The sequence below is a fragment of the Ciconia boyciana genome, chromosome 21, assembly GCF_034638445.1.
Source record: "Ciconia boyciana chromosome 21, ASM3463844v1, whole genome shotgun sequence".
Taxonomy (NCBI): Eukaryota; Metazoa; Chordata; class Aves; order Ciconiiformes; family Ciconiidae; genus Ciconia; species Ciconia boyciana.
The window spans coordinates 5,691,700-5,717,710 of NC_132954.1; the positions used below are offsets into that span (position 1 = coordinate 5,691,700).

General features: G+C 61.9%; 5 protein-coding genes across 7 annotated transcripts; 3 read left to right on the top strand and 2 right to left on the bottom strand.

Moving 5' to 3' along the window:
• Positions 1-266: 266 nt before the first annotated feature.
• Positions 267-2,896, bottom strand: TMEM234 (transmembrane protein 234). The gene is made up of 5 exons (XM_072885122.1): positions 2,869-2,896; positions 2,134-2,285; positions 1,645-1,711; positions 1,365-1,457; positions 267-646 (listed from the first exon to the last, which is right to left on the bottom strand). The coding sequence occupies exons 1-5, from the start codon at positions 2,879-2,881 to the stop codon at positions 585-587; spliced, it is 387 nt and encodes a 128-aa protein (XP_072741223.1). The 5' UTR covers positions 2,882-2,896; the 3' UTR covers positions 267-584.
• Positions 2,897-2,907: 11 nt separating this feature from the next.
• On the top strand, positions 2,908-7,307 carry EIF3I (eukaryotic translation initiation factor 3 subunit I). Its single transcript, XM_072885121.1, has 11 exons — positions 2,908-2,965; positions 3,170-3,262; positions 3,410-3,497; positions 4,112-4,177; positions 4,559-4,708; positions 4,812-4,939; positions 5,219-5,329; positions 5,753-5,842; positions 6,185-6,258; positions 6,461-6,553; positions 6,894-7,307. Exons 1-11 carry the CDS (start codon positions 2,963-2,965, stop codon positions 6,973-6,975), a joined length of 978 nt encoding a protein of 325 aa, XP_072741222.1. The 5' UTR covers positions 2,908-2,962; the 3' UTR covers positions 6,976-7,307.
• Positions 7,308-7,365: 58 nt separating this feature from the next.
• LOC140662074 (myotubularin-related protein 9-like) lies at positions 7,366-13,085 on the bottom strand. 2 transcript variants are annotated; one of them, XM_072885119.1, is made up of 12 exons: positions 12,468-13,085; positions 11,595-11,872; positions 11,320-11,379; positions 10,905-11,013; positions 10,463-10,588; positions 10,189-10,362; positions 9,828-10,045; positions 9,533-9,694; positions 9,256-9,397; positions 8,935-9,155; positions 8,560-8,711; positions 7,366-8,453 (listed from the first exon to the last, which is right to left on the bottom strand). In XM_072885119.1, the coding sequence occupies exons 2-12, from the start codon at positions 11,789-11,791 to the stop codon at positions 8,290-8,292; spliced, it is 1,725 nt and encodes a 574-aa protein (XP_072741220.1). In that variant the 5' UTR covers positions 11,792-11,872; positions 12,468-13,085; the 3' UTR covers positions 7,366-8,289. The 2 variants fall into 2 exon arrangements, with proteins under 2 accessions (XP_072741220.1, XP_072741221.1); XM_072885120.1 differs by lacking the exon at positions 11,320-11,379 and having other exon boundaries at positions 7,367-8,453; positions 12,468-12,997.
• Positions 13,086-13,412: 327 nt separating this feature from the next.
• On the top strand, positions 13,413-15,481 carry FAM167B (family with sequence similarity 167 member B). Its single transcript, XM_072885098.1, has 2 exons — positions 13,413-14,220; positions 14,869-15,481. Exons 1-2 carry the CDS (start codon positions 13,930-13,932, stop codon positions 15,130-15,132), a joined length of 555 nt encoding a protein of 184 aa, XP_072741199.1. The 5' UTR covers positions 13,413-13,929; the 3' UTR covers positions 15,133-15,481.
• Positions 15,482-20,416: 4,935 nt separating this feature from the next.
• On the top strand, positions 20,417-25,748 carry LCK (LCK proto-oncogene, Src family tyrosine kinase). Of its 2 annotated transcripts, XM_072884981.1 has the most exons (12): positions 20,417-20,518; positions 20,637-20,718; positions 20,803-20,893; positions 21,034-21,132; positions 21,257-21,360; positions 21,473-21,622; positions 21,844-21,996; positions 23,097-23,276; positions 23,700-23,776; positions 23,890-24,043; positions 24,576-24,707; positions 25,018-25,748. In XM_072884981.1, the coding sequence occupies exons 1-12, from the start codon at positions 20,417-20,419 to the stop codon at positions 25,218-25,220; spliced, it is 1,527 nt and encodes a 508-aa protein (XP_072741082.1). In that variant the 3' UTR covers positions 25,221-25,748. The 2 variants fall into 2 exon arrangements, with proteins under 2 accessions (XP_072741082.1, XP_072741081.1); XM_072884980.1 differs by having other exon boundaries at positions 20,637-20,893.
• The last annotated feature ends 263 nt before the right edge of the window (positions 25,749-26,011 follow it).

Here is a 26,011-nt window from a genome sequence, read left to right on the forward strand (position 1 = left end):
TTGTATTTTGGACTGATAATTTCACTGAAAAGAAAAACCCCCTTCCTTCCCTAGGGACAAACTGCACTGTTGGTATTTTACAGACGAGAGGTGCTCTACAAGACTCCAGTGGAGAAAAGCGACGTGGTAACCTCAGTGTAAGGGGCTGTGTAACGTGACCAGCCGAGTGCAGTGGAGGAAGCCCCTTTCACATGCTTGGCCACAAAAGGGAGAGTTCCTAAACAGATTCCTTCTACAGAAAAAACAGTTGGTCCCAGAGGTTCCCGTTGAATTATTTATTAACCATTTATTATCCCTCCGGTGCTGAACAAGACAATTCAATCATCCTTGCCTTGAAACACCCACAGACAAAAAATTCCCTAACTCAAGACATAAAATAGGCTGTTCTTGCAACATGCCTTTTTTCACCCTGGTGCTCAGGGAATACAGTCCACATTTTCACATTTTCTGACATCCGTGTGTCAAAATACAGCTTCCTAGGCCCAGCTGAGCCAAACAGTCGGCTGCGGAGCCAGAAGCCCCCCTTCAGCCACGGGGGTTACCTTTGAATAGGTTACCTTCCTCTGCTTCTCGCTGCGTCTCGTTCACGAACCAGCTACACAGAGCGTGACTCCTAGGACAGTGAGCAGCATTCCTGCCGCAGCCCCTATAGGAATGAACAATAATAAATTGGGAACTTACATGATTCAACGCTAGACAGTCAGACCTTCTCATTGCTAAACACACAATGCTCAGATGTCATGATAAACAGGATAGCGTAAATGTCTGGATAGATTCGACCTGGACCAGGCACATTCTGAAGGGGTCTGGATGTTTGGACTGCCCGTGCACACTGGGCAAAGCACGCGTCTAAGAAAGTGTTGCTGATGCTCTGTGGCTGGCAAGGGAGAACCAGGCTTAAACAACAAAAAACCACTTTAGTGTATTCCTACAGCTATTGCCCCAGGTCCCGGTGTTTTTAAGCTTTCAAATTTCCTGTCATTTTCTGACTTTCTGAGCAGGGTAATGTTATTGTAGGACGTAGGAGAAGGAAAGAAGGATGGCTGTCGACATCTGGGGGCTCACGGGGCACTCCTCTTCCATGGCGGGCATATTATTTAGTGCTTCTCTTACGGTTAAATATCTAGTTAGGTAAAGGCTCAGGCCCGTAAACTCTGTTAGCTTAGCCAGTTCTATCTTCAAATTTACTAGCCCTGCCCACTTATGAGTCCATTTCACTTCCTTTTCAGCTTCTGTAGCAAGAGCTACTACTGAACTGGTGTGGGTATTTGCTGTTTTTCAGGAGACCAGAGGGAAGCCCGCACTATTAAGTCAGCAAATAGATGCAGGAGACAATGTGAGGAAATGTCTTAAGTGTCACTTACTTTTACCACCAATGTCCTCTCCCAGAATCCTCCCAGTCACCAGCGTGACTATCAAAGCCAAGGAGTTACAGAGCGGTACTGCCAGGGACAGATCTGAAATGGAAGTTTTAACACCAGCAGTTTAAAATGGATAATCTCGTACAAATCATAAGACACTTGTTTTCTTGGTGATGATTACCAGACAGCTCCTTGATATTTAGCTGGGTCACCAGACTAATCGCTAACACTGCCCCTCCCAAAATCCTGATCGACCCCCTCCATGAGAGCAATGAGAACTAACCTGCGGACGCCAAGGTGAGATAGAAGAGGAGAGATCCACCTTGATTGAGCAGAAACGGCACCATGTACTGCAGGAAGAACACAAGCCTGTCAGCTGCTGCTTGCAAACCCACCGTGCACCCCCCCGGTGAGCGGGCAGCGAAGGAGCCCAGACCCGCTCGCCCTGTGCCGTGTTTGGCAGCGGAAATGTGGCACGCTGGCGATTCCGCTGCCAGTCACAAGCTGCTCAACGTCTCAGTTCCCCAATCTGCAGAAGGCAGACCGCGCTTGTTTCATGCAAAATATGAGGGTTAATGACCTGCTGTCTACAAAAGCGGTCTCGGTTCTGCATGGGAAGAGCAGTGCTGTAGGCAAGTAAATGAAGTATTACAGAGGATAAATAATTCTGATGATAGATGGAATATTTAACAGTTTAAATAAAAGTACTGAGTCCAGAAGTAAACAGGTAGGAATGATCCTCCCTGGCCCGGGAGCTGGGACGGGGTCGCACCTTGTAGTTGAGGCCCAGGAAGCGGATCTCGGCCAGCAGCTGCTGCAGGCGGCCCTGGCGCCGTACCTCCTCCAGCCCCGCCGCGCCTGTCCGCAGGAACGGCCCGGTGCTGCCCCACAGCACGGCCACCAGCACCAGCGCCGCTGCCTCTCCTGCGGCACAGCCTCGGCTCAGCGGCCTGAGGGGCCCAGGGGAATGCCAGCCCGGTCTGCCATCACCGCCCTCAAAGGGCCCCGCGCCGGCTCAGCGCGTCCTCATCTCCCCGCAGAGGACCTGGCCTGGCTCACTGCCATTCCCCATCAGGGACAGCCTTCACCAGCCCAGCTCACTGCTGTCTGCCATCATGAAGGACCCCACTCTGGGCCTGCTGCCGCATCCCCCTCAGGGAAGGCCCCTCACAGGGCCTGGCCTGCAGCCACACTCCCTCGAGGAAAGCACCACAGCCAGCCGAGCCCGCGGCCGTATTCCCCCCCCCCCAGGCCCAGCCTGTGGCCATGTTCTCCCTTCAGGGAAGGCCACATCCCCCCTCAGAGAAGGCCCCACAGGGGTCCGGTCCACGGCCCTGTTCCACCCTCAGGGAAGGCCCCCAACCTGCCGCCACATCCCCCCTCAGGGCAGACCCCACAAAGGTCCAGCCGGTGCTTATTTCCCTCCCCAAGGGAAGACCCCATTCCCCGCTCAGAGCAGACCCTTCCCCGCCCGGTGAACGGCCTCCCCTCATCCCCGGAAGCTCACCTACGGGCGCCATAGCGACGGTGACGCGTTTCCGCCCCGCGCACCCTCTGACCCGGAAGCGATCGTGCGGCTCTCTCGCCTCAGCGCTGCCGCCATGGTGAGAGCGGGGCCGGGGCCGGGCCGGGGGTAGCGACCGGTGGTCGGGTGGTGCAGGGCCCCCGGTCCCGGGGCTCCTGGGCCGCGGAGGGGTGGGGGGCGGCTCAGCCGCCGCCCCCACCCCTCCGCGGCCCAGGAGCCCCGGGACCGGGGGACCGAGGCCGCGCCTCGCCTGAGGCATTAAATGGCGTCTCCCCCCTCGCAGAAGCCGATCCTGCTGCAGGGCCATGAGCGCTCCATCACGCAGATCAAGTACAACCGAGAGGGAGACCTGCTTTTCACCGTGGCCAAGGATCCCGTGAGTGCGGCGGGCCCTGCCCGTGTCGTCCCCCCCCTCCTCCCCGGCTGCAAACCGGCCCCCTCCGCGATAATTGCCCGGCTGTTCATCAGTCCCGTTAATTAATCCGTCTGGTAAGAGGGGTGTTCGGTTGTTTTCTTCTCCCAGATTGTCAACGTTTGGTATTCAGTGAATGGAGAGAGGCTCGGCACCTACAATGGCCACACAGGAGCCGTCTGGTGCGTGGATGCCGACTGTATCCTTCGATGGCAGAAACCCCTTTGTCTGTCCCATATTTTTCTTTACAATGATTCACTTGAGCTGATTCCTCCCATCTGCTGCACTGTTGCCTCTCGAAGAGGAGCACGGGGGCGATACGTTATAACTCCTCTGCTGTCTTTCCCTTACTCCATCTTTTGGGTATTTTTCTTCCCGGGCTGTTGTTTGGAATAACGTGTGCAGCGTGCCCCGTCTGCTCTCGTTTGTGCTTCGTTGCTTTTGCTGTGGTGGCCCTGGGAGCTGAGGGAAGGTGTCCGAGTTGCACAAGGTCTTCTGTCTCCAATGTGGGCAGCAGGTAGCAGGGACAAAAACGTGCAGAGATTGTGTTAATGCAAGAGCTGGAACCTTTTTCTTTAATAGTTCTTTAATATAAGAGGAATGTAATATTTTCTTTAATATGAGAGGAAAGTTGTGGGTTTTGTAATGGGCTCCGTGTCTGTCTGTACTGGAGTGTTGCTGGTCCTGGAATGGAACTTGTCCAATCTCTGTGTAATACGGCTTTTTAATCTTGTGTATAAATATTCTCTGGGAATTTAGACAGTAGCTTTTTGGGGTTGAGAACGCTCTGATATTCCCTAACTGGTGACCTAGGGGACACACGACACGTGCTCACCGGCTCTGCGGACAACAGCTGTCGGCTCTGGGACTGTGAAACGGGTGAGACTCTTCTCTTCCCATGTAGCTGCCTTTGAGGCACAGCTCTGTCCTGCTGTGAAGTCTGCTAAGCTTGGAGGACGTGGCGGCAGCATGACATGTGCTTGTTGGCCCCTCTGAAAGAAGTCTGAATCCTAACTCAGACTGCTGGAGGGGAGGGTTTGTCTTTGTGCCTGGTTTCTATTGAATATTTACTCAATTTACTTGCTTTACTGCCCAAGTCGTCAAAACGTGCGGTTAGTGCTTGCAGGTCACCGAACCTGCTTGTCAGCTACGCCCGATGCTGTCATCCTCCCTCTGACCCCGCCGTTCAGCTGCTCGTTGTCGTTAACCTTGCAGGGAAAGACCCGGTGAAGTGACTGACGCTTTCTGGTCTGTGTTCAGGAAAGCAGCTCGCTCTGGTGAAAACCAGCTCAGCGGTGAGGACGTGTGGCTTCGACTTTGGAGGAAACATCATCATGTTTTCCACGGACAAGCAGATGGGATATCAGTGTTTTGTGAGCTTCTTTGACCTCCGGGACCCCAGCCAGATCGGTGAGGAATCCGGGCCAGTGCCTGCACCAGGGAATAAGGGGAAGCGTTGATCACTGGAGCCGGTGCCACTGTGTCTGTCTGTCTGTCTCCTTCCTTCCTGCAGAGAACAACGAGCCTTACATGAAAATCCCCTGCAGTGATTCCAAAATCACTAGTGCTGTGTGGGGCCCTCTGGGAGAGTTCATCATCGCAGGACATGAGAGCGGAGAGCTGAACCAGTTCAGTGCCAAGGTCAGTCTGATAAGGAACAGCATCTCTCGGGCAGCAGTGCCTGGGGGAGGATATCGCAGCATTCCTGATGTGGTCATGGGACAGAATACGGGCTTTTTGGCTCAAACCAGCAGCCTCATGGAAGGATACTAAAGTATGCGGCTCCCTTGAGCAAGGCTGATGTACCAATGTCTGTCCCACTGCTGACAGCGACATCTCCTAAATTGGTTTTAACGGAGAAGTCGCGTGTACGCTCGCTTCACTTGCCAGCACGCTGAAACTGCCGCCTTTACCCTTCAGTCAGGGGAGCAGCTTTCAAACATCAAGGAGCACACCAAGCAAATCAACGATATTCAGACCTCCAGGGACATGACCATGTTCATCACTGCCTCCAAGGACAACACAGCCAAGGTGAGGCCTCCCGTTGGAAATGCAGTAGTGCGCTGTTGATATTTGCTTGCAGGATCTCTGCTCAGAGCCGTGGCTGTCACAGAGGTTTGCTCCTTAGGAATTCGAGTTAAGTGTAAAGTCAAAGCTTAGTGGGAAAGTTCAGTGAGAAAGGGGAGGCACCACCACGTTAAATTAAGAGCCAGGCATTGGAAACAACATCGCCAAAATTAAGGCTGCAGTTTGCTACCTCTGGAAGATGATAGAGGTGAGATTTACTGTAGGCCGGTGTTTTGGGATTCTGGGGAAATGTTTTTGGGATTTGGGTGCCCATGAGTGACCGTAGAGCTAACATCTGCCCAGGTGAGGCCTGGCAGCCAGATTTGTGTGAGTTAATCGGGCTGCCAGCCCTTTTGCCAGAATAACTCTCTCCCTTTTGCCTCCTAGCTATTTGATTGCACGACACTCGAGCATTTGAAGACGTTCCGGACGGAGCGACCGGTGAACTCTGCCGCCCTCTCCCCCATTTTTGATCATGTAAGAATGAGCTCGCTCATTGTAACGGTCTTACTGTGACTCCTGCGTTGTCCCAGGAAGGCAGAGTGTCACCAGTCCAGCTAAAAAACGTGACTGGAGGATGGGTGTGGGGAACTTTACTGCGGTATGGTGCAGGGAACGAGGCTTGGTGTCCTCTGATCTTCAAATGAGTGTGTCTGGGAGGCGGGAACTTCTCTGGGGCTGGAGTCAGGCCTGCTCATGTGTTTGTGGCATCTGCTGCGTTAGTAGGAGGCTTTCCCAAGGTTTGGCTCTTCCCTCTCCTGGCTGCCACTGAGCGTGGTGTAAGCAGCACTGAAGTGTTGTGGCTTCTCTCCTTTGCAGGTCGTGCTTGGTGGTGGGCAAGAGGCCATGGATGTGACCACGACCTCCACCAGGATTGGCAAATTTGAGGCGAGGTTGGTGCTTTTCCTCTGGCAGGGTCGAGTCCTCACCTGGAGGACTCCTGACAGCCCAGGCGTGCTTGTGCCAGAGCATCTTGCTCCTGGCAGTGTTGGAGGAGTCCTTCAACTTACAGAGCTTTTTTGAGGAAACCCTGATTGTGTCTCTAACCAGGCTCCCGACTTCTTGTGGTAATTTAAATCTTCTTCCTTCTCCCAGGTTCTTCCACTTGGCTTTTGAAGAAGAGTTTGGCAGAGTGAAGGGTCACTTCGGTCCGATAAATAGTGTTGCTTTTCACCCCGACGGGAAGAGGTGAGGATCTCTCTGGGTCCTGCAGCGTGCCCCAGTCAAGCCTAGTCCACCTTTGGTTAGGATATGGCTGGGCTCACAGGAGCTCTGCAGCGGGGATGGAGTCAGCACCTTCATTAATTCTCCTATTCCAGCCCTGCTGCCTCCCCCCAGGCTGTCCGGGGGGGGTCACTTATGCCCTATTGCACATTTTGGCTGTGTGACTGATATTTTTTCTGTCCTGTGACTCCTTTATTAGTTTTTAGAGGGGGTTGTGGGAACAGACTCCAATACTGGTGTACACCTAGACGCTGTGAGCTCCTGGCAACATCGGTGACTTTATTTTCTTTTTCCTCCCGTACAGTTACAGCAGCGGGGGTGAGGACGGCTACGTTCGCATCCATTACTTCGATCCCCAGTACTTTGAGTTTGAATTTGAAGCTTAAAGGAGGGCTTCCTCTCCTCTTCCAATCCATCGGCTCCTGCGCAGAACTGTTGTAAGGCTTGAAGTTACTCTGCTCCACAGGAGGCAGCGGGAAGCAATTAGCAGCAAACTGGGGGGCTGTGTGAAGGTGGGGAACTAGAAACCCAACCGGCTCAGAAGGGCAGGACTGGCTTTCACAGGAGGTGGTGAAGGCAAGGAAGGGAGTTGGGCTGCCTGCCTGCTGCCTGCCCCTGGGGATGCTAGCTCCCTGCCTGCTGGGCATATTTATACATCAGGGGAGAAAAAAAAATCATCAGGAAATAAATAGAAATCTTTTATAAACAGAAGGAAAAGCACTTCCTTGGGTTTTTTTGTTTTTTTTTTTTTTCAGGCTGGAACAAAATTAACCCGAGCGCTTTGCTTTCCTGGCTCTGTTGGCAGTGCCTTGCTCCCCACCCGTGGGCAGACAGCAGTGCCGTTACTCCTGCGGCCTCTGCCGCCCCAGGTTAACTCTTTCCCGGGGCGGATCTGCAGCTGTGGCTCAGGTCCGGCCCTGAAGTGTCAACAGGCTGGAAGTGCCGCAGCCAGTCATTGTTTTCCAGATAACACACACGCACCCAGTTCTGGTGTTTTGTTTATTTGCTGGACTGACCCTGAGCCAACTTTCCTCACGGAACAGTTATTTCCTGCCCTAGTACGCTTGCGTTGCAAATCCTCATCCTTCCAGCCCTCTCGCCCTGTGTCTGTCTGTCTGGAGGGGTGGTTTGTGTCTCTTTCCTTCCTCGAAACTGGGTTCAAGGGCAGATTTCCCAGCCTGGCTCGGAGCGATTGACGCAACACTTAAACTGCAGCCAGCGTGCCCTTTGTGGAGAGGGTGCTGTGGGTTTAGTGTGTTCTGCTGCTTAGTTTTTGCTGTGCTGACCGTGCCCGGCAGCCGGGCAGGGGCTGCGAGCCAGGCACGCCGCAGCGGGAGCTGCCAGAGGCCGATGCTGCTGGGCACATCGACCTCCTGCCCTTCTGCTCCGCTGGCGGTCCAGGTGTGAGCGCTGCTGAAATCCTGCTGGGGAAGAGAGCGGGAAGGAGCCCCGCTTGCGAGGGAGCAGGGCTGCTCCTGCCCCTACGTAAGAGCGGAAAAGCAGGTGTGGGCTGCGAGAGCGCTTTACTGAAACAAGCTCAGTCTGCGCAGCCCAGAGGCTGCGAAAGGGAGTCTGCCCCCCCTCCCAGAGCTGTCCTCCGGGCTCCGCGGGGCCTGTGTCCCGCACAGCGCTTCCCACGGAAAGCTGCGGTGTCACCTTGGCCCGGCAGCCCACAGGGACCGAATTGCCCATGCTGCCGTTCATCTTTCGTTCTCCGTCCAGGCAGTGGGGTCAGAGAGGGACCGGCTCAGCCTATTGCCTGCGCTCTCCTTGATGAGGGGGTCGCTGCCCTCCACTAACCGCTGGATCTCTGCCCAGGCCTCGTCCAGGTACTGGGATGCACGGATCCATCGGAAGAATAAACCTAGGAGAGAAGGGGCTGCGTGTTATTTCAGAGAACAGAGCAGCTTTCCCTCACCCAGCCCAGCTCGGAGCTGAAGATGGTTTTTGGGACGCTGGACCCAGCTTACCCTGCCAGAGCTGGATGCTCTGGGGCTCGACGGAGGGCCAGATGACCAGGGCGTTGTGCGAGTAGAGAGGGTTCAGGTACTTCTTCTTCTCCCCAGGCTGGTTCAGCCAGGCCCAGAGGGAGTGCGTGCTCTCCTTCACTTTACACAGGCACCTACGGGAGAGTCGAGAGGCATTTCAGTCCCTGCCGGGGGTCGTGGGGCCAGGCGTGACCCAAGCTGTGACTGGGAGGGCTTCGCTCTGCCCCATCCGGCAGCGTGAAGGCAGCGTAAGCCCCTGCCCTGGCCACGGCAGAGTCAGCCCCAAGGGCACGGTCAGCCCCAAGGGCACGGTGGTGACCACGGCATCGCGGTGTCCCCACCTCCCGCCCCACTCGCCTCTCCTTCTCGTTGTTACAGAGGAAGGTGCCGTAGGTGGAGGCGTAGGCGTTGTCAAAGAGGGTGAGGAGGAGGCGCTCGCTGAACTCCAGGGAGAAGGGGAACTGGCGGCTCAGCTGCCACACGCAGTCGAGGAAGAGGAGGAAAAGCGGCGCCTCCTGCTTCAGCCGGGCGTGGGAGTAGGCAGAGCGGGCGCAGCGGAGGTGGAAGGGATGGCCGGCCTGCGGGACCCCCCCGAGGGTAAATAACAGGGGTGAAGGGGAGCTGGGGGTGCCCAGCTGGGCTCAGGTCCTCAGCCCCCCTCAGAACTGCCGGCCTCACCTCGATCCACTCCCGCTCCAGCAGCCCCTGGAAGCCTGCCAGCGTGCGGCAGGACGGGTCCAGGATCACTTGGGCCAGCGCCGTCACCAGCAGCGTCGTGTCCGTCCCCTCCGCCCCGTGCACCAGCACGCTGGCTTCCTCCCTGCGGGCAAGCACGGGCGGTCGGGGCAATACCGGCTGTGCCAGCGAGCCCAGGATGACGCTCGAGGTTTATGCCACGCTGAGAGCACTGCAAGGGGGAAAAGCGGGGGCCACAGGGCGGCAGCCCCCCCCTTACCTGTCCATGCACTGTGCGGCCAGGCAGGCCGTGCTCAGGGCCGCCTTGACGTGGCTTAGCCAGCGGCAGCTCTCCAGCCGGCTCAGCCACCGGTCCATGTTGATCGAGGTGTCGTTGCAGGCTTCCACCAGCTTAATGAAGCTCTCCTGCAGCGGGCGGCCTCTGGGAGGGGAGGAAAATGGTGTCAGGGGCTTGGCAAGTCTTTTTTGGGGGGAGGCTGGAGTCCTCATGCCATTGGCAGGGCAGCGTGATCACCTGTGTCGTGAGAGCACCAGGCCTCAGCACAGCCCCTCACCTCTCCAGGGGCCGGTGCAGCCTCCTCCACTGCGGGTAGGAGGACTTGGGCTCTGTGCCCCCCCCCGTCATCCGAGCCTGCTTTGCCGCCTGGGCCGACCGCGTGTCGATGATAAAGCCCCGTTCCCCCTCATCCAGGACCGTACCCAGCAGCGTCTCATCCTCGCGGCAGCGCTTTCGGTTGGGGCCCGTCAGCGGCTGGCTGCTGCGGAGCATCGCCTGCAGGGTGAGGGATGGCGAGCAGCGAGAGCTGGGGGGCACCGAGGGAACCCCACAGGATGGGGGGGCTTCGAGCCGCCTTCGCCCAAGAGCTGGCAGTGGCAGGAGAGGGGACGAGGGACAAGATGAGGAGATGGACTCACAGTGCCGTTCTTGGGGTGATAATAGCTGAGGACAGGGAATCGCCCACCCTGCCGGAAACGGGCAGCCTTCCGCAAGGTGTCATCGTCCACTGCCGCCGGCACGATGACGGCAGGAGGGTACGTGGGGCAGGTGGTGAAATCCCGGTTCACGTCGCTCAGCCGCCACTGGCTCGTCTGGGGAAGACACGGGGTCGGGGGCTGCCGCGGGTGCCTCCCGGCATGGGTGGGGGGAGTCGCTTCCCAGCCCAGTCAGGTCTCTCCCCTCCAGGCTCACCTGCGAGGCGATCTGTTGGAAGTACTGCTCGAGGGGGAAAAGGTGCCATCCTTCCTCGAGCTTCAGGCTCTCGGGTCTGTAGAAGAACGGGTACATCATCATCACGGAGTCCACCGAGGAGAGGGCCTGGAGCGGGAGCAAAGGTGGAGCCGGTCATGGGTGGGGAGCACGGAGATGGTCGGGAATGTTCCCACCGTGTCCCCAGGGCAGCCTCTGCAAACCCCATCCCTGTTCCCCACTCCTGGCCACGTCCCGGCTGGGCAGGCGGGTGCTGGCACCACCAGCCCCGTGGGCACCCTGTGCCAACATGGGCCGGGAGCGGAGTATTTACCCACGTTAATGACAGACCGAGAGCAAACACTGCAGGCGGCCGCTTTCTCCTGCCAACCCTTTGCACCCCGGCACAGCGCGGGCCAGGCTCTCCGGCCGCCCGAGAGCTCACCTCGATGGAGCTGGCGATGTTGAGACACTCCTCCATGCCTGGGATCTCCAGCTGCAGCACCTTCAGGTCTTTGCACCGGAGCGTGATGGTGCCGGAGGAGCCGGCGAGCCTGGGGGAGGCAGGAGGAGGGTCAGGGCTGGCTGTAGGTCCGTGCGGACAGCCAGACACACAGACAGACAAGCGACAGCGCCAAGCTGCCCTCTCCCCCTGGGAGAGCTGAGCGGGACGGAGCTGGAGGGCTGTGCGGGTGCCGAATCGCTGGCTCTCATCCGGCACCGGTGGCACACATGTCTGCAGCCGGGATTTCTACCATCTCCCTGCCCTGCCCGGGGCCTGGCGGGCACCATGGTGGTTAGCACAAAGCCGGGTGCTACCGGGCGGGTTAGCAGAGCCGAGAGAGTGTTAAAAGCCAAACCTGGTGTCTCGCAGGGAGCCGTTAGTCCGGGGGGGCTGGTACCAGCCTAAATTCTGCACTCTGAGGCACAGAGGAGAAGAGGACGTCAATGCCCGGTGCCGCAAGCATCCCCGGTGTGGGCCACGGGGAAGAGGAGGCCCGAGGCTCAGCGGGCAGTGCCGTGGGGTGGCCACGCTCTGCCGCGGGCACCGGGAGAGCAGCGGGGAATCTCCTCCAGCTAAGGCAGGGGTGACACTGCGAGAAGGGAGCACGGGGCCACGGGGAGAGAGACCCACCTCTTCTCCACAGCGTCCACGTTGCGGATGAGCAGCCAGAGCTCCACGGTGCTGGGCTGGGCGTCCCCCCCGGGGCAGGAGGAGAGGAGCAGGTGGTGGCTGGTGATGCACAGGGTGCCCTTCACCGCCGGCAGCCCCGGGCACGACAGCAGCACGCTCTCCACCGTCGCCGTCTTGATCAGCTCGGAGAACTCCATGGTGGTGCCGGCAGCCGCCAAGCCCCAGCGTAGCCTGCCTCTGCCAGGCACAGGGACCTGCCGCCAGCGGCTGCCGCGGGGCTGGAGGGAGAAAGGGGAAATCCTGCAGCGGCACGGCCCAGCCTGGAAACCCCCTCTTCCCTCTGCGTCACGCTGGGCCCTATAGCCTCACCCCCCTCTTCGTGTTTACGTTGTCACCTATAGCATATGGAGCTTCCTCTCTGCAAAATGCAGGGCAGCACGACCTGTTTCCTCCCTGGCAATGCTGTCACTGCAGATGGGGAAACTGAGGCACGGGGCAGAGGGGGCTGAGCTGGCTCCGGGCTCCCTGGCAGTGCCCAGACCCTGAGCCGGGTACCCCGTGCCCGGTGCTGGCTGCGCTGCAGGGGGAGGATTTTTGGTGGCTGGTGAAAATGCAACTGCTGCCTCGCAGGGAGCAGCTCTGGCTCCTTTCCTGCCCGCGCTGGGGCCTGTCGCACTGGGGCTGTACGGTGCCGCATCGACCGCTGCCAGACCCCCGGCACCAGCCTGACCCCGGCTCCCTCGGGCTCTGCCTGCACCCACAGCCACCCCCGGGCCCGGGGATGGAGCAGAAGCTGCTGCCAAGTGCCCTGGGCGAGGAGGAGGAGGGCGAGCGGCTGGCAGCACTGCCTGCCCCGGCCACCCCTGTGCTTACCTGCTCGGGCTCGGCAGCAGGCAGGGACCTCGGGGTGCAAGTGGAGATGTCGGGGTGCAAGCAGGGGACTGTGGGGGGTAAGCGGGGGACCTCAGAGCGCAAACAGGGAACTGTCGGGCATAAGCAGGGGACGTCAGCGCGCAAGCGGAGATCTTGGGGTGTAAGCAGGGACCTCAGGGTGTAAGCAGGGATCTCCGGGTGCAAGCAGGGGACCTTGGGGTGCACGCAAGGATCTCGGGGTGCACGCAAGGATCTCAGGGTGCAAGCAGAAGACTGTGGGGTGCAAGCAGGGATCTTAGGGTGCAAACAGGGGACCTCGGAGTGCCGACAGGGAACTGCTGGGCATAAGCAGGGGACGCCAGCGTGCAAGCAGAGATCTTGGGGTGCAAGCAGGGATCTTGGGGTGCAAGCGGGGGAGCTCAGGGTGCAAGCAGGGAGGCGGGCGATGCCCCGCACAGCCCTGCCATGCCGGCGGGGACGGCGGCTCGGCGCAGGGCTCCGCGCCCAGCGGATGTCGGGTTTAAGGTGGCCCGGCCCCGGGGCGGCTCCGCCGGCGGGCAGCGGGGGCCGGGGCGGCCGGGAGGGGCCCTCCGCTCTCCGGGACGGGGGGCGCGGGAGGGGCTCCGGGGGGGGGCACCGCGTGGGGTGCGAGGGCGAGGGGACACGCAGGGCCCCGTGGGAGGGGACGCGGGGGCTCGCAGCGCAGCACGGGCGCTGCACGCAGGGACTTTGGGGACGACTCCGGGGCGGGTGGAGGGGACGAGGGGGGCCATCCCCGGGGCAGGCCGTGCCCGTGGGGCCCAGGCAAACCCGTAACCCCCCGCCGCTGCTCCCGGACCCGCCCCGGGCAGCGCTCGCACCGCCGGGGGGGGGCACCGGCCGGATCCTGACGCGGGTCCACCTTAACGGCCCGGCCGGGGTGCGGGACCCCAGCTGCCCCCCGGCTCCTCGCCCCGTTCCCCCCGCAGCCCCCGTCGGTTTCTTTTTCCTTCCTTGGGCTTTTTTTGGCCCCCCCCCGGCCCTGGCCGGGTGCGGGAGGGCGGCGGGGCCCGGGGATAAATCATCCCCGCTCCTCCTTGCCAGCACGTCCCGGTGAAGGCTTCCTCCCGCGGAACAGGGAGTCTCCTCCCAGCTGGAGACAATAATGCTAAAAAAGAAAATAAAAGGAAAAAAATAACCAAAATAAAACCACCACCAAACAAAACCCCAAACCCCTCCTTTGCACTCCTCTGGATAAGGAAAGTTCCTGCCCGTTAGAATTGTCCTGGGCGTCCCCAACCTTTATTGTTCTGGGGTGAATAACTAGCCGGGACTCGGGTGCAGCTGGGGGGAGCGGGTGGGTGTCTGTGGCCAGGGTGCTCCTCACCCTGTGGGTGCAGTGGGGCACAGGCTCCGTTTGCACGGGGGCTTTGAGGGGAGAGAGGTCACCCAAGGGTTTTGGGGGGCTCCGGTGGGTGCCACCATGCCCTTCGGCCACCTGAAGTTCAAGGAGCTGGGTGAAGAGGAGCCCACCTGGGAGGAGGAGAGCCTGGATGGCGTGAAGGCGCTGACGGCCAAGCTGAAGCTACAGACGCGGAGACCCTCCTACCTGGAGTGGGAAGCCCGGGTGCGGGGGCAGCCCTGGCGTAGCCGGACCCCCGGGGAGGTGCGGGGGGCAGAGCAGGGCCCGGGGCACCCTGAGGATGAGCGGGATGGCAGCGTCTGCGGCTTCGCCACCGTGGAATCGGCTCTGGAGTGGCTCAGGATGGAGCTGGTGAGTAGCTGCCGGTGGGATGGGGGGCACGAGGGGCGGAAAGGGCTGAGCCCCAAGGCAGGGACGGGGCCCCGGGGTTCCTCTGTGCAGAGGGAGCGCTTGCAGCCCGACCTCACGCAGCAGTGACAGCCTGTGCCGGGGCCGGGGTGCTCCAGCCGCGGCGCAGTGCTTTGCTCCTTTGCCCAGCACGGCCGGTGTACGTGGATTTTTGCAAGGCGCGTGTGGCTCTGCGGTGCCGCAGCTCTGCCCGTGTCCCCTGCACAGCGCCAGGGGTCGTGGCTCTGTCAGGGTCTGTGCTTGTCACCCTCTCCTGCCTGCTCTGCTGGTGGCACGGCTGTGGTGGACTTCATCGGTGTGGCACGGCCACAGTGGCTTTCATGGGGTGGCACAGGGAGCAACAGCCACGCGGGTACAAACCCACGGGCATCTGAGCCGACTCTGGGCTGTGACCCTGGCACAGACCCTGTGCCGACCCCGGGATTGCGTGCGTGGGCTCTGTGCTGATCCCAGGGCCACGGGTGCATGTGGTCCCCGGTGGGTTTGTGCCCTGGCCAAGCCCCAGCCCTGCGGCCCCAGCATCCCTGCTGCGTGGGCAGCTGACCCCACAGCCAGTCCCGCTCCGGCCCTGACGCCCGTCTCCCCGTGCAGCGGGAGATGCAGGCTGCGGACCAGCGCCTGGCGCAGCAGCTGATGCGCCTGCGGGCGCAGCTGCACCGGCTGAAGGTGGAGCAGGCCTGTCACCAGCACAAGGAAATGCTGGACGATGCTACCTTCGGCCTCGAGGGCTGCGAGGAAGACTCAGATCTGCTCTGCAACATCCCACCCAAGGCCGCCTTCCTGCTCTCTATGCCGCTCAAGCACATCGGTGTCACCCGCATGAACATCAACTCCCGACGGTTCTCCCTCTGCTGAGTGCGGCAGGACCCTGCTGAGTGCTTGGCACCAAGCCCGGACAGGAGCCTCGCAGGCACCCATGGGTGCATCTGGACCTGGTAGGGCTCAGGGATCCCTCCCAAAATGCCTCGGAGACTGCGGAGCTGCTGCAGGGGCTGAGCTCCCTCGGGGCAGGCAGCGCTGAGCTGTGGTGCTGCCAGCCCTGCCCCGGGGGCAATGCCACGCCATGGTGGCATGGGAAACGCCGCTGACCCCATCGGGCGTAGGGTGTTTTGGGGCACCTGGTGCCCTGTCCCTAAGGACGGTGGGGTCAACGACAGTGGAAAACGTGGGGAGCAGCCCTTTGAGGAGGAATAAAAGGAGGCGAAGGCGAGAGCTGATGTTTTTTCCTTTTGTGCGTGCACCCGGGCACCTGCCTGCGCCTGCAGTTGTGGCTCCCGGGCCTTTGCTGTGGGGGACCTGGGGGTGGCCGGAGGGACCCATGCTGCTATCTCCCCTTCCCTGGCTGCTCCCCGGGACTCTGGCTCGCAGGGTGGGCGGCTTCTCACTGGTTTCTGCTGCAGGACGGCACCGTGCCAGGGAGACAGCGTCTCTGCTTCGGGGACCTCGTTGCCAGCCTCTCCCCGGGTGCCCCTGGCAGCGGGTGGGTGCTCGGGCTGCGCCGTTGCAGGAAATGCTCGTCACCGAACTGGCTGCGAATGGAGAGGTTGTTTTTGAGGCTTGAGGCCGGGAGGTGCTGGGGGCCGTGCTCGAGGTTTGGCAGCCCCTGTCCTGCCCCATCTCCTGACCCCCTGCAACACTGTGCCGGGAGCAGGAGGGACCCCGGGGGTAGTGCCAGCGGGGGCTGGCAACGCTGCCCTCACCAGAGGGGTTTGCTTTTGGCTTTTTCCCTTCCTCCATTAACACCAAATCCTTCACAAAAGAAGTCGCTGCTTGGGCATGCGACTTTCACAGAACGCTTTTTGCAAGTGGTGCCAGGGAAGATGTGGGATGACCCGGGGAAGCTGTGGGATGATCCAGGGATAATTTCGGGGGCCGCTTCTCCTTCCCAGGGAAGCAGCAGGACACGAGGAGAACCCGATGTGCACCCCGAGGCTGTGACACATCCCAGGGCCTGGCAGCGCTCCCCACCACCCCTTGCCCCGGGGCACCCGTGGCGTTGGCAAGCACGATGGGAAGGGGGCTGCGTGGCTGTCCCCGGGAAATGTCCCTGCTAGGGTGGATGCTGCGCTTGGTGCTACCGCCGCGGTGCCCCCCCAGCTGCTGCAGCCCCCCCAGCACAGCTGGGCTTCCTGCCCGTGCCTCTGCAGAGCAGCCAGCAAGTAACTGTGGCTTCATGTTTGATCTCAAAAGCCAAGACAATAGCGTTGTGGTTGCTCTGCTCTGAGCTGTCTCCAAAAACATAGGGCTGGCAGCCTGGACGGGGCACAACGCATCCCCTCGGCTTCAGCCACTATCACCGCAGCTCTCGGGGCACCGGGGTCTGGGGTGACCCGATGGTGATGGCCAAAGCGGGGGCTGCGGGGTGCAGAATGAGTCCCGCAAGCTGTGTAGGGTTCAATGGGGTCAGGAGCGGCTGGTGCACAGCGCTGCCAGCCTGCCCACACTGAGCACCGGAGAGGGGACGGTACAGGGGACCGGGGGGGCTCAGCTCGCTGGGACTGCCTGGGCAGCGGGTGACAAACCCCCGCCCATCACTCGCCCCTCACAGCACATCTCCCAGCCAGCAGGACCCCGCTCCCCCGCTGGCCGAGGGGCTCAGCATCCCCTTGCCCACCCAGCCCCTGGGCATTGGTGGCCAGGGGCACCCAGAGCAGGGACCCTCTGTGCTGGGGATGGCAGGAAGCCATTGGGGTTTGTCACTAGCTCTTGTGGTTGTGCGCGAACTGCGAACCAGCCTCTCTAGAGTTTGCTCATGAGGCAGGAAACCAGGGCAGGCGGTGAGCAAGAGCGAGCGGTGGCGGCGAGCGCGCGCCCGCGTGCGGGGGGCTCGTCTCCGCTCCCCAGAGGGTCTCTGCGCTCCTGCCGGGGATGGAGAGGACGTGAGTGGGGACGGCGCCTTCGCTCTTGCTGCCGGGCCATGGGAGTGTGAGAGCGGCTGGTCCTCGCCTCGCTGCCAACAGGTAATGGGGTTCTGGGGGGCGAAAGGGTTTGCACCCTCCGGACAGGAGCTGGGGACCACCCGGGTGCCTGCAGAGGGTGGGGGGTCCCGTTGCACTCTCCAAGGTTGCCCCTTGGAGGGATGGAAATGGGGGTTGGGGCTTGTCGCTGCGGGGGGACATGAGCGCTGGTGCCAGGGTGAGGGATGGGGGGAGCAGGGCTGTGCTCCCCATGCCTCTGTGGCCTCCCAGTTGGGGTGAAAGCCACTGCCCCGATGCCCTCTGCCCGCCTGGGGGTCCTGCCCAGGGTGGGAGCACTGGGCCCCTCGCAGGGCTCTCCCCGAGCCCCCATTTCAAGGGCAAAGAGGGAGTTTTGTCCCCAGTGCCAGGCTCTCGCCTGCCCGGCTGTGGGCGAGAGCAGCTTAGGGACAGGCAGTGGTTTAGTGCCGGTCCATCAGGGCCCGCTGCCCAGTTTGGGGGGTTCAGACACTGAGATACGCCTGGTTTCGGTGCTATCTCACTGCAAACACCTCCCCGCTGTGATGGCAGCTTTGGGGCCATGGTCCTTCGCGCCTCTGCAAGGCTATGCCGGTGTGGGGCTGACCCTGGGAGCTGGGTCACAGCTGGCTTGGGGACATCCGGGGCACCCTGGTGAGCCTTGAAGAGCATCAGGGACAGGGTCAGCCCAGCCTTCAGCCCTCCTCACGCCCGCCCAGGCTTGTGAACAAACCAACCAGATCCGTCCAAAGAAGCGTGTGCGAAAAGGCCAGCACGGGGCAGCTCCTCCGGCAAGAGCCGGGGGGTCCAGCCAGGCCCCCGAGCAAAGCCGGGGAGAGGCACGTACGTGGCCATGCGAGGACACGCGTGCACACCCATGCATGCGTGCAGACACCTCCCCGGGGACACGGCGAGGCACGGGGCAGGGTCGCCTACACAGCCCTCCCGGGCTGCCTTCATATGAGAAATTCGGTTGCACAGATGCAGTCACAAAATCCAACTTCAAACGCCCCGTTTCACCGGCGTGGCCCTCGCACTGCGCAGGTGAAACGGCTGCTTGGTGGAAATTACGCTGTGGCTTGAGTTCATAAGAGGAAAAAAAAAAAGGCACAATAGCAGCACCTCCCTCCCCACCCTGGCTTCGTGCAGGAAGGAAAAAACATCTCCTGGCACCACTCACCTTTGGTAAAGGCATTTGAAGGGTTGCGGGTGGGTCTGGGAGAGCAGGGGCTTCTCCTCTGCAGTGCCAGGGTTGTGCTCGGGGCTGGGTATGGGCTTTGCTGCTGCCTGGGCATTGCCGGGGCCTCGCCTGCTCCTGCTGCCTGCATCGGGGCACCGTGGCATGGCTGAGCCCATTTCTGGGTGCCGAAGTGTGTTTCCAAATAAGTGTCACTGGACGCTGAAGGCACCAGGGTGGTTTTTAGCATTTAAGTCCCCAAGGCAGCATTGCACGGCATGGGGGGCGGGGGGGCTTGCTCGTCCGCCCTCTCCTTGCCAAAATCGCCCGTCGTCTGCTCCCGTCGGCCGCTGTGGCATTGGGCACCCTGGGGCAGCACTGTGGGGACGGCTCCCATGTCCCCACCGTGGATGCCGAAACAGCCGCGCCCTCCCCGAGGGAGAGGGCTCCTGATCTGCAAAACCACTGGGGGTTTCTGGCTGGCAGCAGGCTCTGATGGCTGCGGCTGGTGGCACCCTGGGGACCCTGCACCCTCCCTGGGGACCTCCTGCGAGGCTCTTCCCTGCGTCCCAGCTGCCCATGGGGGTACCCACTCAAACAAAGCCCCCGCTGCCGTGCTGTCCCCGGCAGCACGGAGGGAGGTGGATTTAAGTGGGTGCTTGTGAAAACACAGCGGTGCAATGGCTCCTGTGCAGGAAACCAAGGAGAGAACGGCGATGGCAGTGCCAGGCGGCCAGCATCTCCCAGCAAAGCGGCTCCTGGGGCTCAGCTGGCCTGCCGGGGACCTGGCTCTCTGCAGGGAATGGCGGGGACAGGGACCCTTGCAGCTGCACTGCCTCGCTGCCAGATAAGAGCTCCCACTCGGCGTTTCCAAAAGCGGCCGCTGATTTTGGGTGCTGGGGGCAGAGACACCTGGGCTGGCTTTCGGCGGCACGGGGCTCCCAGCCCTGCCGTTGGCACCTGATGCCTGCGGAAACCACACCGGGGCCCCCAAAGAGCTCCCAAAGCTGCTGGGCAGAGCCTGGAAAGGGGATTGGGGGGCCAGGTCTCAGCGGAGATAAATCCCGGTGGTGTAGGCGTGGGGGATTCTGCAGAAGAGCTTTTTCCAGGGCCGTGGGCCACTGTTTCCACGTGACGCACTGCCGGGGCTCCCGGCTTCGTGCCACGCTCGGCTTTCATGGGAAGATGAGAGCTGCCCGGGTGGTTTGCAGAGCTCACACGACACTTGTGGCATCGCTGCCAGGCTGCCGTGGTGCCAGGGACCCCGGGACGCAGCCCTGTGCCGGCTTGGTGTCACCGTGGCCATCAGCACCAGCGCTGATACTCGAGGTTGGGGGATTCTTGATGTTTCAGGGTGAGCTGCTGAGGATGAGGGGCCCCTGAGCAGGGATGGGGGTTTAAAGGACATCCCTGGTGCAAGAGAAACAGGAGCACAGCGACGGGGGCCGAATGTGTGAGGGGGAGGCTAACGAGAGCCCCGGGGGAAAAGGAAATCGGAGGCGACGCAGCATGGGGGGGTGAGCGATGCAGCGTGGGGGTGTGAGCACTCGCATCCGCCTCTGACCCCAGGGAGCTGCTTTTAGGGCAGGGAGGTGCCTGGTCCAGCCAAACCTCCTAAAACGCGTTGCAGGGCCACGCAAGGACGTATTAATTGCTAATGGGATGATTGTTATCTAGATGGAGAACGTTGGGATTAGCTCAGGGGCTGCAGGGTGGGAAGGAATTGGCGAAGGGGGCAACGCCAGGCTGTGCTGGTGGGAAAGGGGAGCCTCAGGCTGGGGACTAATTGCCTTCAGTGTTTTTAATTAACAAAATTAGAAGAAAATATGGCTGGTGACAGAGAGTCAGGGGATGCCCCTGACTCAGTTCAGCACAGGCATCCCCTGGAGCGTGCGGGATGGGCCATGCGATGTGGGCAGCTGGACGGACGGGTGCAGGGATGGGGATGTGCTGGAGCGGGAGGAGAAGCAAGGCTGACGCCGGGGGTGTGAAGGCTTCCCTCACCGCCTCTCGCCCCCCTGCAGCCACCATGGGCTGCTGCTGCAGCTCGGACTACGACGAGGACTGGATCGAGAACATCGACATTTGTGAGCACTGCAATTACCCCATCGAGCCTGACAGCAAGCGCCAGGTGAGGAGGGGGCGAGCGGAGCCCCCCTGTCCCGGTGGCCGAATGCCTCCGGAGGTGGCCACATGATGGCCAAACCCCGGGAAGGCGAGGGCTCACGGGGCTCCTCGTTCCCTCACAGAGGCTGATCCGCAATGGCTCCGAGGTGCAAGACCCCCTGGTGTCCTATGAGGCCACGTCTCCGCCGTGCTCCCCCCTGCAAGGTAAGGTCCAGCTGCAGCAGGGGGTGGCTGTGGACACCCCCCCACTTGGCCACCACCACCCTGTCCCTCTGCTTGTCCTACCAGATAAGCTGGTGGTGGCCCTGTACAACTACGAGCCCAAGCACGACGGGGACCTGGGGCTGCGGAAGGGCGAGAAGCTCCGCATCCTGGAAGAGTGAGCGAGCGCCAACGGCGTCCCAGCACCCGTGCCGGCACGACCCCGTGGCTCCCCGGACGGCATCCCGGTGCTGCCGGGGGGGTCTGTGCGGGGTCCTGGAAGCTGGGGGGGGGTCTCACCTCACTGTGTCCTTGCAGGAGCGGGGAGTGGTGGAAGGCGCAGTCGCTCACTACTGGCCAGGAGGGTTTGATCCCCTACAACTTCGTGGCCATGGTGAACAGTCTGGAGCCTGAGCCGTGAGTAGGGGTTGAGTAGGAGCCGTGCCGGCAAGGGGGGAAGGTGCCAGGAGCATCCCCCGAAGAGCTGGTGGGGGAAGGTGGCCTGAGCCCCCCCAGCCCTAACCCTGCCCCGTGTCCCCAGGTGGTTCTTCAAAAACATCAGCCGCAAGGATGCGGAACGGCAGCTCCTGGCGTCGGGCAACACGCACGGCTCCTTCCTCATCCGGGAGAGCGAGACCTCCAAAGGTACTGTCCCACGGGTCCTGCCGCCATCTCCTGCTGCGGGCACTGGGAAAGGCGCTGGGAAGCACAGGAGGAGTGTTGGGGTCCCACACCCACACGGACCCCGTCTCCCCAGGCTCCTACTCGCTGTCGGTGAGGGACTTCGACCAGAACCAGGGCGAGACAGTGAAGCACTACAAGATCCGCAACATGGACAACGGGGGGTACTACATCTCTCCCCGCGTCACCTTCAGCAGCTTGCACGAGCTGGTGGAGTATTACACACGTACGTGCCGTCCAGGGGCTGGGGGGAACAAGTGGTCCAGGGGCTGGTCCTGCCTGCAGGCAGGGGATGGGATGGGACGGGATGGGACGGAATGGAATGGAGTGGAATGGGATGAGCAGGACACGCCGCTACCCGTGCCCCAGCGAAGTCGTCAGCTTGTGCTGGGCGCTCCGTGCCCTCTGCCTGCATTGATGCTGCCTCTGCCTGCCTCTGTGCTGCAGGCAGCTCTGACGGGCTGTGCACCCGCCTCGGCAAGCCCTGCCGGACCCAGAAGCCACAGAAGCCGTGGTGGCAGGACGAGTGGGAGGTGCCACGGGAGTCGCTGAAGCTGGTGGAGAAGCTGGGAGCTGGGCAGTTTGGAGAAGTCTGGATGGGTGAGTCAGGGTGAAACTGGGGTGCTTCCTCCCAGATGAGGAGGTGTGGGCAGCATCAGCTGGGCCCTGCAGTGTCCTGGGGGAGGAGATCCGGCCGGGGTCTTGCGTGGAGCAGCCAGCACAGCCCCAAGCATGGGACCTTGGCTTTTTACAAGAAGGGAGAAAACCAGCAGCTAGAGCAGCCCAGGGGCAGCTCTGGTTTACCCAGAGCAGCCCAAGCTTCCCCCCTCTCCCATCCCTGGCCACCCGGACCCTTGCACCGCTGCCCGGGCAGGCACCTGCTGCCAGGACGGGTGTGCTGGTGCAGGCGTGGTGCACGGGGGCTGCACCGTGTCCTCGTCGAGCTGGGCTCTGCTCACCGTGAGAGCAGCTGCCAGCTTTGGCGTGGGGCCCGTGAGCAGCGTGCGTGGCCCTGCACGGGAAACGGTCCTTGTGGCTGTCGCTGCGACACGGGGAGCAGCTGGGGGCTCGGAGGCAGTGCAGGGCCTTGAGCGTGCTGCGACCCAGCCACAAAAGCACCTCCTGCTCCCTGGGTGCCGCGGTGGGGAAGACACTGGGGCTGCCCCACGCCCCTCTATCCTGCCCCGCAGCCCCAGAGCGGGGTCCCTGCCTTCGCTCCCACGGGTGCTGGCCGTCCCCCAAAGTCCCCTCTGGGAACCCAGCAGGAGCCAGGCTTCGGCATCACTGCTCGGCTCCTCCAGCCACCTCCCCTGTTCAAAGCCCAGCAACCAACAGCTTCCTTTCCTTCTGGTGGCTGAAAGCCACACGTAAAAATATTTGCCTGGTGGGTTAAAATGCGGTTACAGATTTTTGCCCAGGAGGTGGCCCGCGTGGAGCTGTGATTGTCCCCGAACGTCCTCCGGCCCTGCTGCAACAGTCCTCTGGGGCGGGAGGGTCCCTCACCAGCCTTCGCTGCCTCTGGGCTCGGTCTTCAGCCAACCTTTGCGATCTCCAACATCTCTTGCTTGTGCAGTCTCGGGTTGGGATGCTCTACATCCACAGAGCAGCCTCCACGCTTGCCTCCTCCACGGGCACCACTATTGCCACACGTCCCCCGGCCATGCCCGGTCACGGGGTCCCTCTGCCTCGTCCCTCCGCAGGTTTCTACAACGGCCACACCAAGGTGGCCATCAAAAACCTGAAGCAGGGCAGCATGTCACCCAGCGCCTTCCTGGCAGAGGCCAACCTCATGAAGAACCTGCAGCACCCGCGGCTGGTGCGGCTCTACGCCGTGGTGACGAAGGAGCCCATCTACATCATCACGGAGTACATGGAGAAGGGTGAGGGCACCCGGGCGCTGCCCACCGTGGGTGGGGGTGGCTGGGGGCTGTGAAGACCTGTGGTCCCTTCGGCTCTTGGCTGTTCCCGTCCAGCGGTCGGTGCTGGCTTTTATTTATTGAGCTGCTTTTAGCATCCTTTGCCTCCCCGCGCTCTGCCTTTGCATCACGGCGCTCCCACCAGCTGGGAGCTCGGGGGTCAGCCCTGGCAAGGGGATAAGGACCTTGCAGGCAGGGTGGTCTCCTGCCCATCCACTCCTGCCTGCCTTTCCGGGGGCTGCGAGCTGCCCTGCCCCACGTTCGGTGTTGCACTGGGAGACGGTGCCCCGGTGAACCCGCTGCTGCAACACCCAACCCCAACAGGCACCGTGGGGAGGGGAGGCAGCACGCATCGCCTGCCGCTGAGACCTGCTGCTTTCATTGCAGGTAGCCTCGTGGACTTCCTCAAGACCTCGGAAGGAGTCAAGCTCAGCATCAACAAACTGCTGGACATGGCCGCGCAGGTGAGGGGGGACAGAGCTGCGGGGCTGCTGGTGGGGAGGGCTCTGCCGGGGCTGGAGATGGGGCTGCCCTGCTCGGGCTGGCAGCTATTAATTGCAATTACTCCGAACCGCAGATCGCCGAAGGCATGGCCTTCATCGAGGCCAAGAACTACATCCACCGCGACCTGCGGGCTGCCAACATCCTCGTGTCGGACACCCTGTGCTGCAAAATTGCCGACTTCGGGCTGGCCCGCCTCATCGAGGACAACGAGTACACGGCTCGCGAGGGTGCGTCCCCCACCGCCTTGGCCCCACACGTGTCCCCGCCGAACCCCGCTCTTGGGGTGCACGCAGCTCAGGGCCACGGGAGGAGGAAACCCCCACGCACCCCGGCCTCTTCCGGGGGTCCCCGTGGAGACCCAGGAGCTGCAGGACGGCGTGCGGCCCCTGGAGAGGGGAGCAGATGGGGGGTGCAGAGATCCTTCTCCCCTCTCCATCTCTCTCCCCCCAGCCGGAGGGGGGCTGCGGGGCCCCCCCGCATACCCACTCGACCCTGCTTTTGGTGGGGTGACAGCTCTATCTGGTGGCTACTGCAGGAACAGGCGTGCTGGCCCCTTGCAGGGGTGCCAGCCGGTGCCGGGGGCTCTGTAGCCAGCCAAGCAGTGGGGGGCCGGGGGGGCTGGCTGCCACCAAACCCAGCTCGTCCCCAGGCGTACAGCAGAGACAGGCTGACTTGGGGCTGTCACATCAGGTTAAACAGAGCGGGATGTTTCCAGCTGAGCCGTAATGTTTCATTTTCTCCCCTCCTGCTGTTTTTCAGGGGCTAAATTCCCCATTAAGTGGACGGCACCGGAGGCTATTAATTACGGGACGTTCACGATCAAGTCCGATGTCTGGTCGTTCGGCATCCTGCTCACGGAGATCGTCACCTACGGCCGGATCCCATATCCAGGTCAGGATTTCCCAGCAGCTGCACAGCAGAAGGGCTCGCACACGCATGCAAGCGCACACCCAGGAGTGTGTGCATGCACTCCCGCACGCACACACGCTCGGAGCCGCCCCATCTGGCTTCCTTCCCTGCCAGCCCGCGATGGTTTCGACCGCTTCCCAATGCACATGGCCAGCCACGGCCCAAAAGCCACCGGGGGTTTCAGAGGCAGTAGAGGGGACAGGAAGCTTTCCCAGGGGGATTTGCAAATGTAGGGTGCTGCTTGCCACATGGGGCTGACCCAAATTCAGTGCCGTGTGCGTTGTCCTCGTAGGGATGACCAACCCCGAGGTGATACAGAACCTGGAACGCGGTTACCGCATGCCGCAGCCTGACAACTGCCCCCAGGAGCTGTACGAACTGATGATGCAGTGCTGGAAGGAGAGGCCCGAGGAACGTCCCACCTTCGAGTACATGAAGAGCGTGCTAGAGGACTTCTTCACCGCCACCGAGGGCCAGTACCAGCAGCAGCCATGAGGACCCGAGCAGCGGCTGGGCCGAGGGTGGCCTTGGGGTGTCCGGGGGTGCTCCCCCTTGCACCAGGTCCCCACAGACTCCACACACATCGCCCTGGGGCATTGGCGAACGCCGCCTGGACCTCGGCAGTAAAGATTTGAAGCGCTTCAGATCTTTGGAGCAGCAGATTTCACCCCCCCCAGAAGGCGATGGTCGGCCAAAGCCAACAAGTGACTCCAGGAGCGGAGGGCTGGTGTGTGGGGGGCTCTGGTGGAGCTGTGCGGGGCCCAGTGGGTGCCCACCATGCTGTCCCTGCGCTCGTCCGGGTGCAAATCCAGCCTCCAGCCCCACATGGGGCTGCCCAGGGGCCTCTGGCTGGGCCTCGCTGCCTCCCTCACCCCCAGTGATGGCAGGTAGCCCACCACAAGCGCTGGCCGCTCCAGCCCTTGGCCGCGGGATGCTTTTTCTCCCTCCCGTGGTGTTTGCAGGATCTGTCCAGTAACCCCCGTCGCGTTTTGGGAAAATAAAGGCCTTTGCACGGGCGGTGGCCATGGGGCCTCGCTGCAGCCTGGGGAGGCCAGGCCGCCATGGGGCAAGCGGGATGATGCCCTCAGGGGATGGACCCCCCTCACACCAAACCCCACCCCGGGGTGCTGCTGGGGGCCCGAGGCCCCTCTCACGGTTGTGTGGGACCCCCACCGCCCCGCTCTCGCCGACCCCGGGCGGGACAAGCCTTGGCTGGGGCCTGGGCCCTGCTGGAGGCCTCTACCGTGTGTGTGTGTCCCCCCCGGGGGGATGGTTCAGCCCCAACT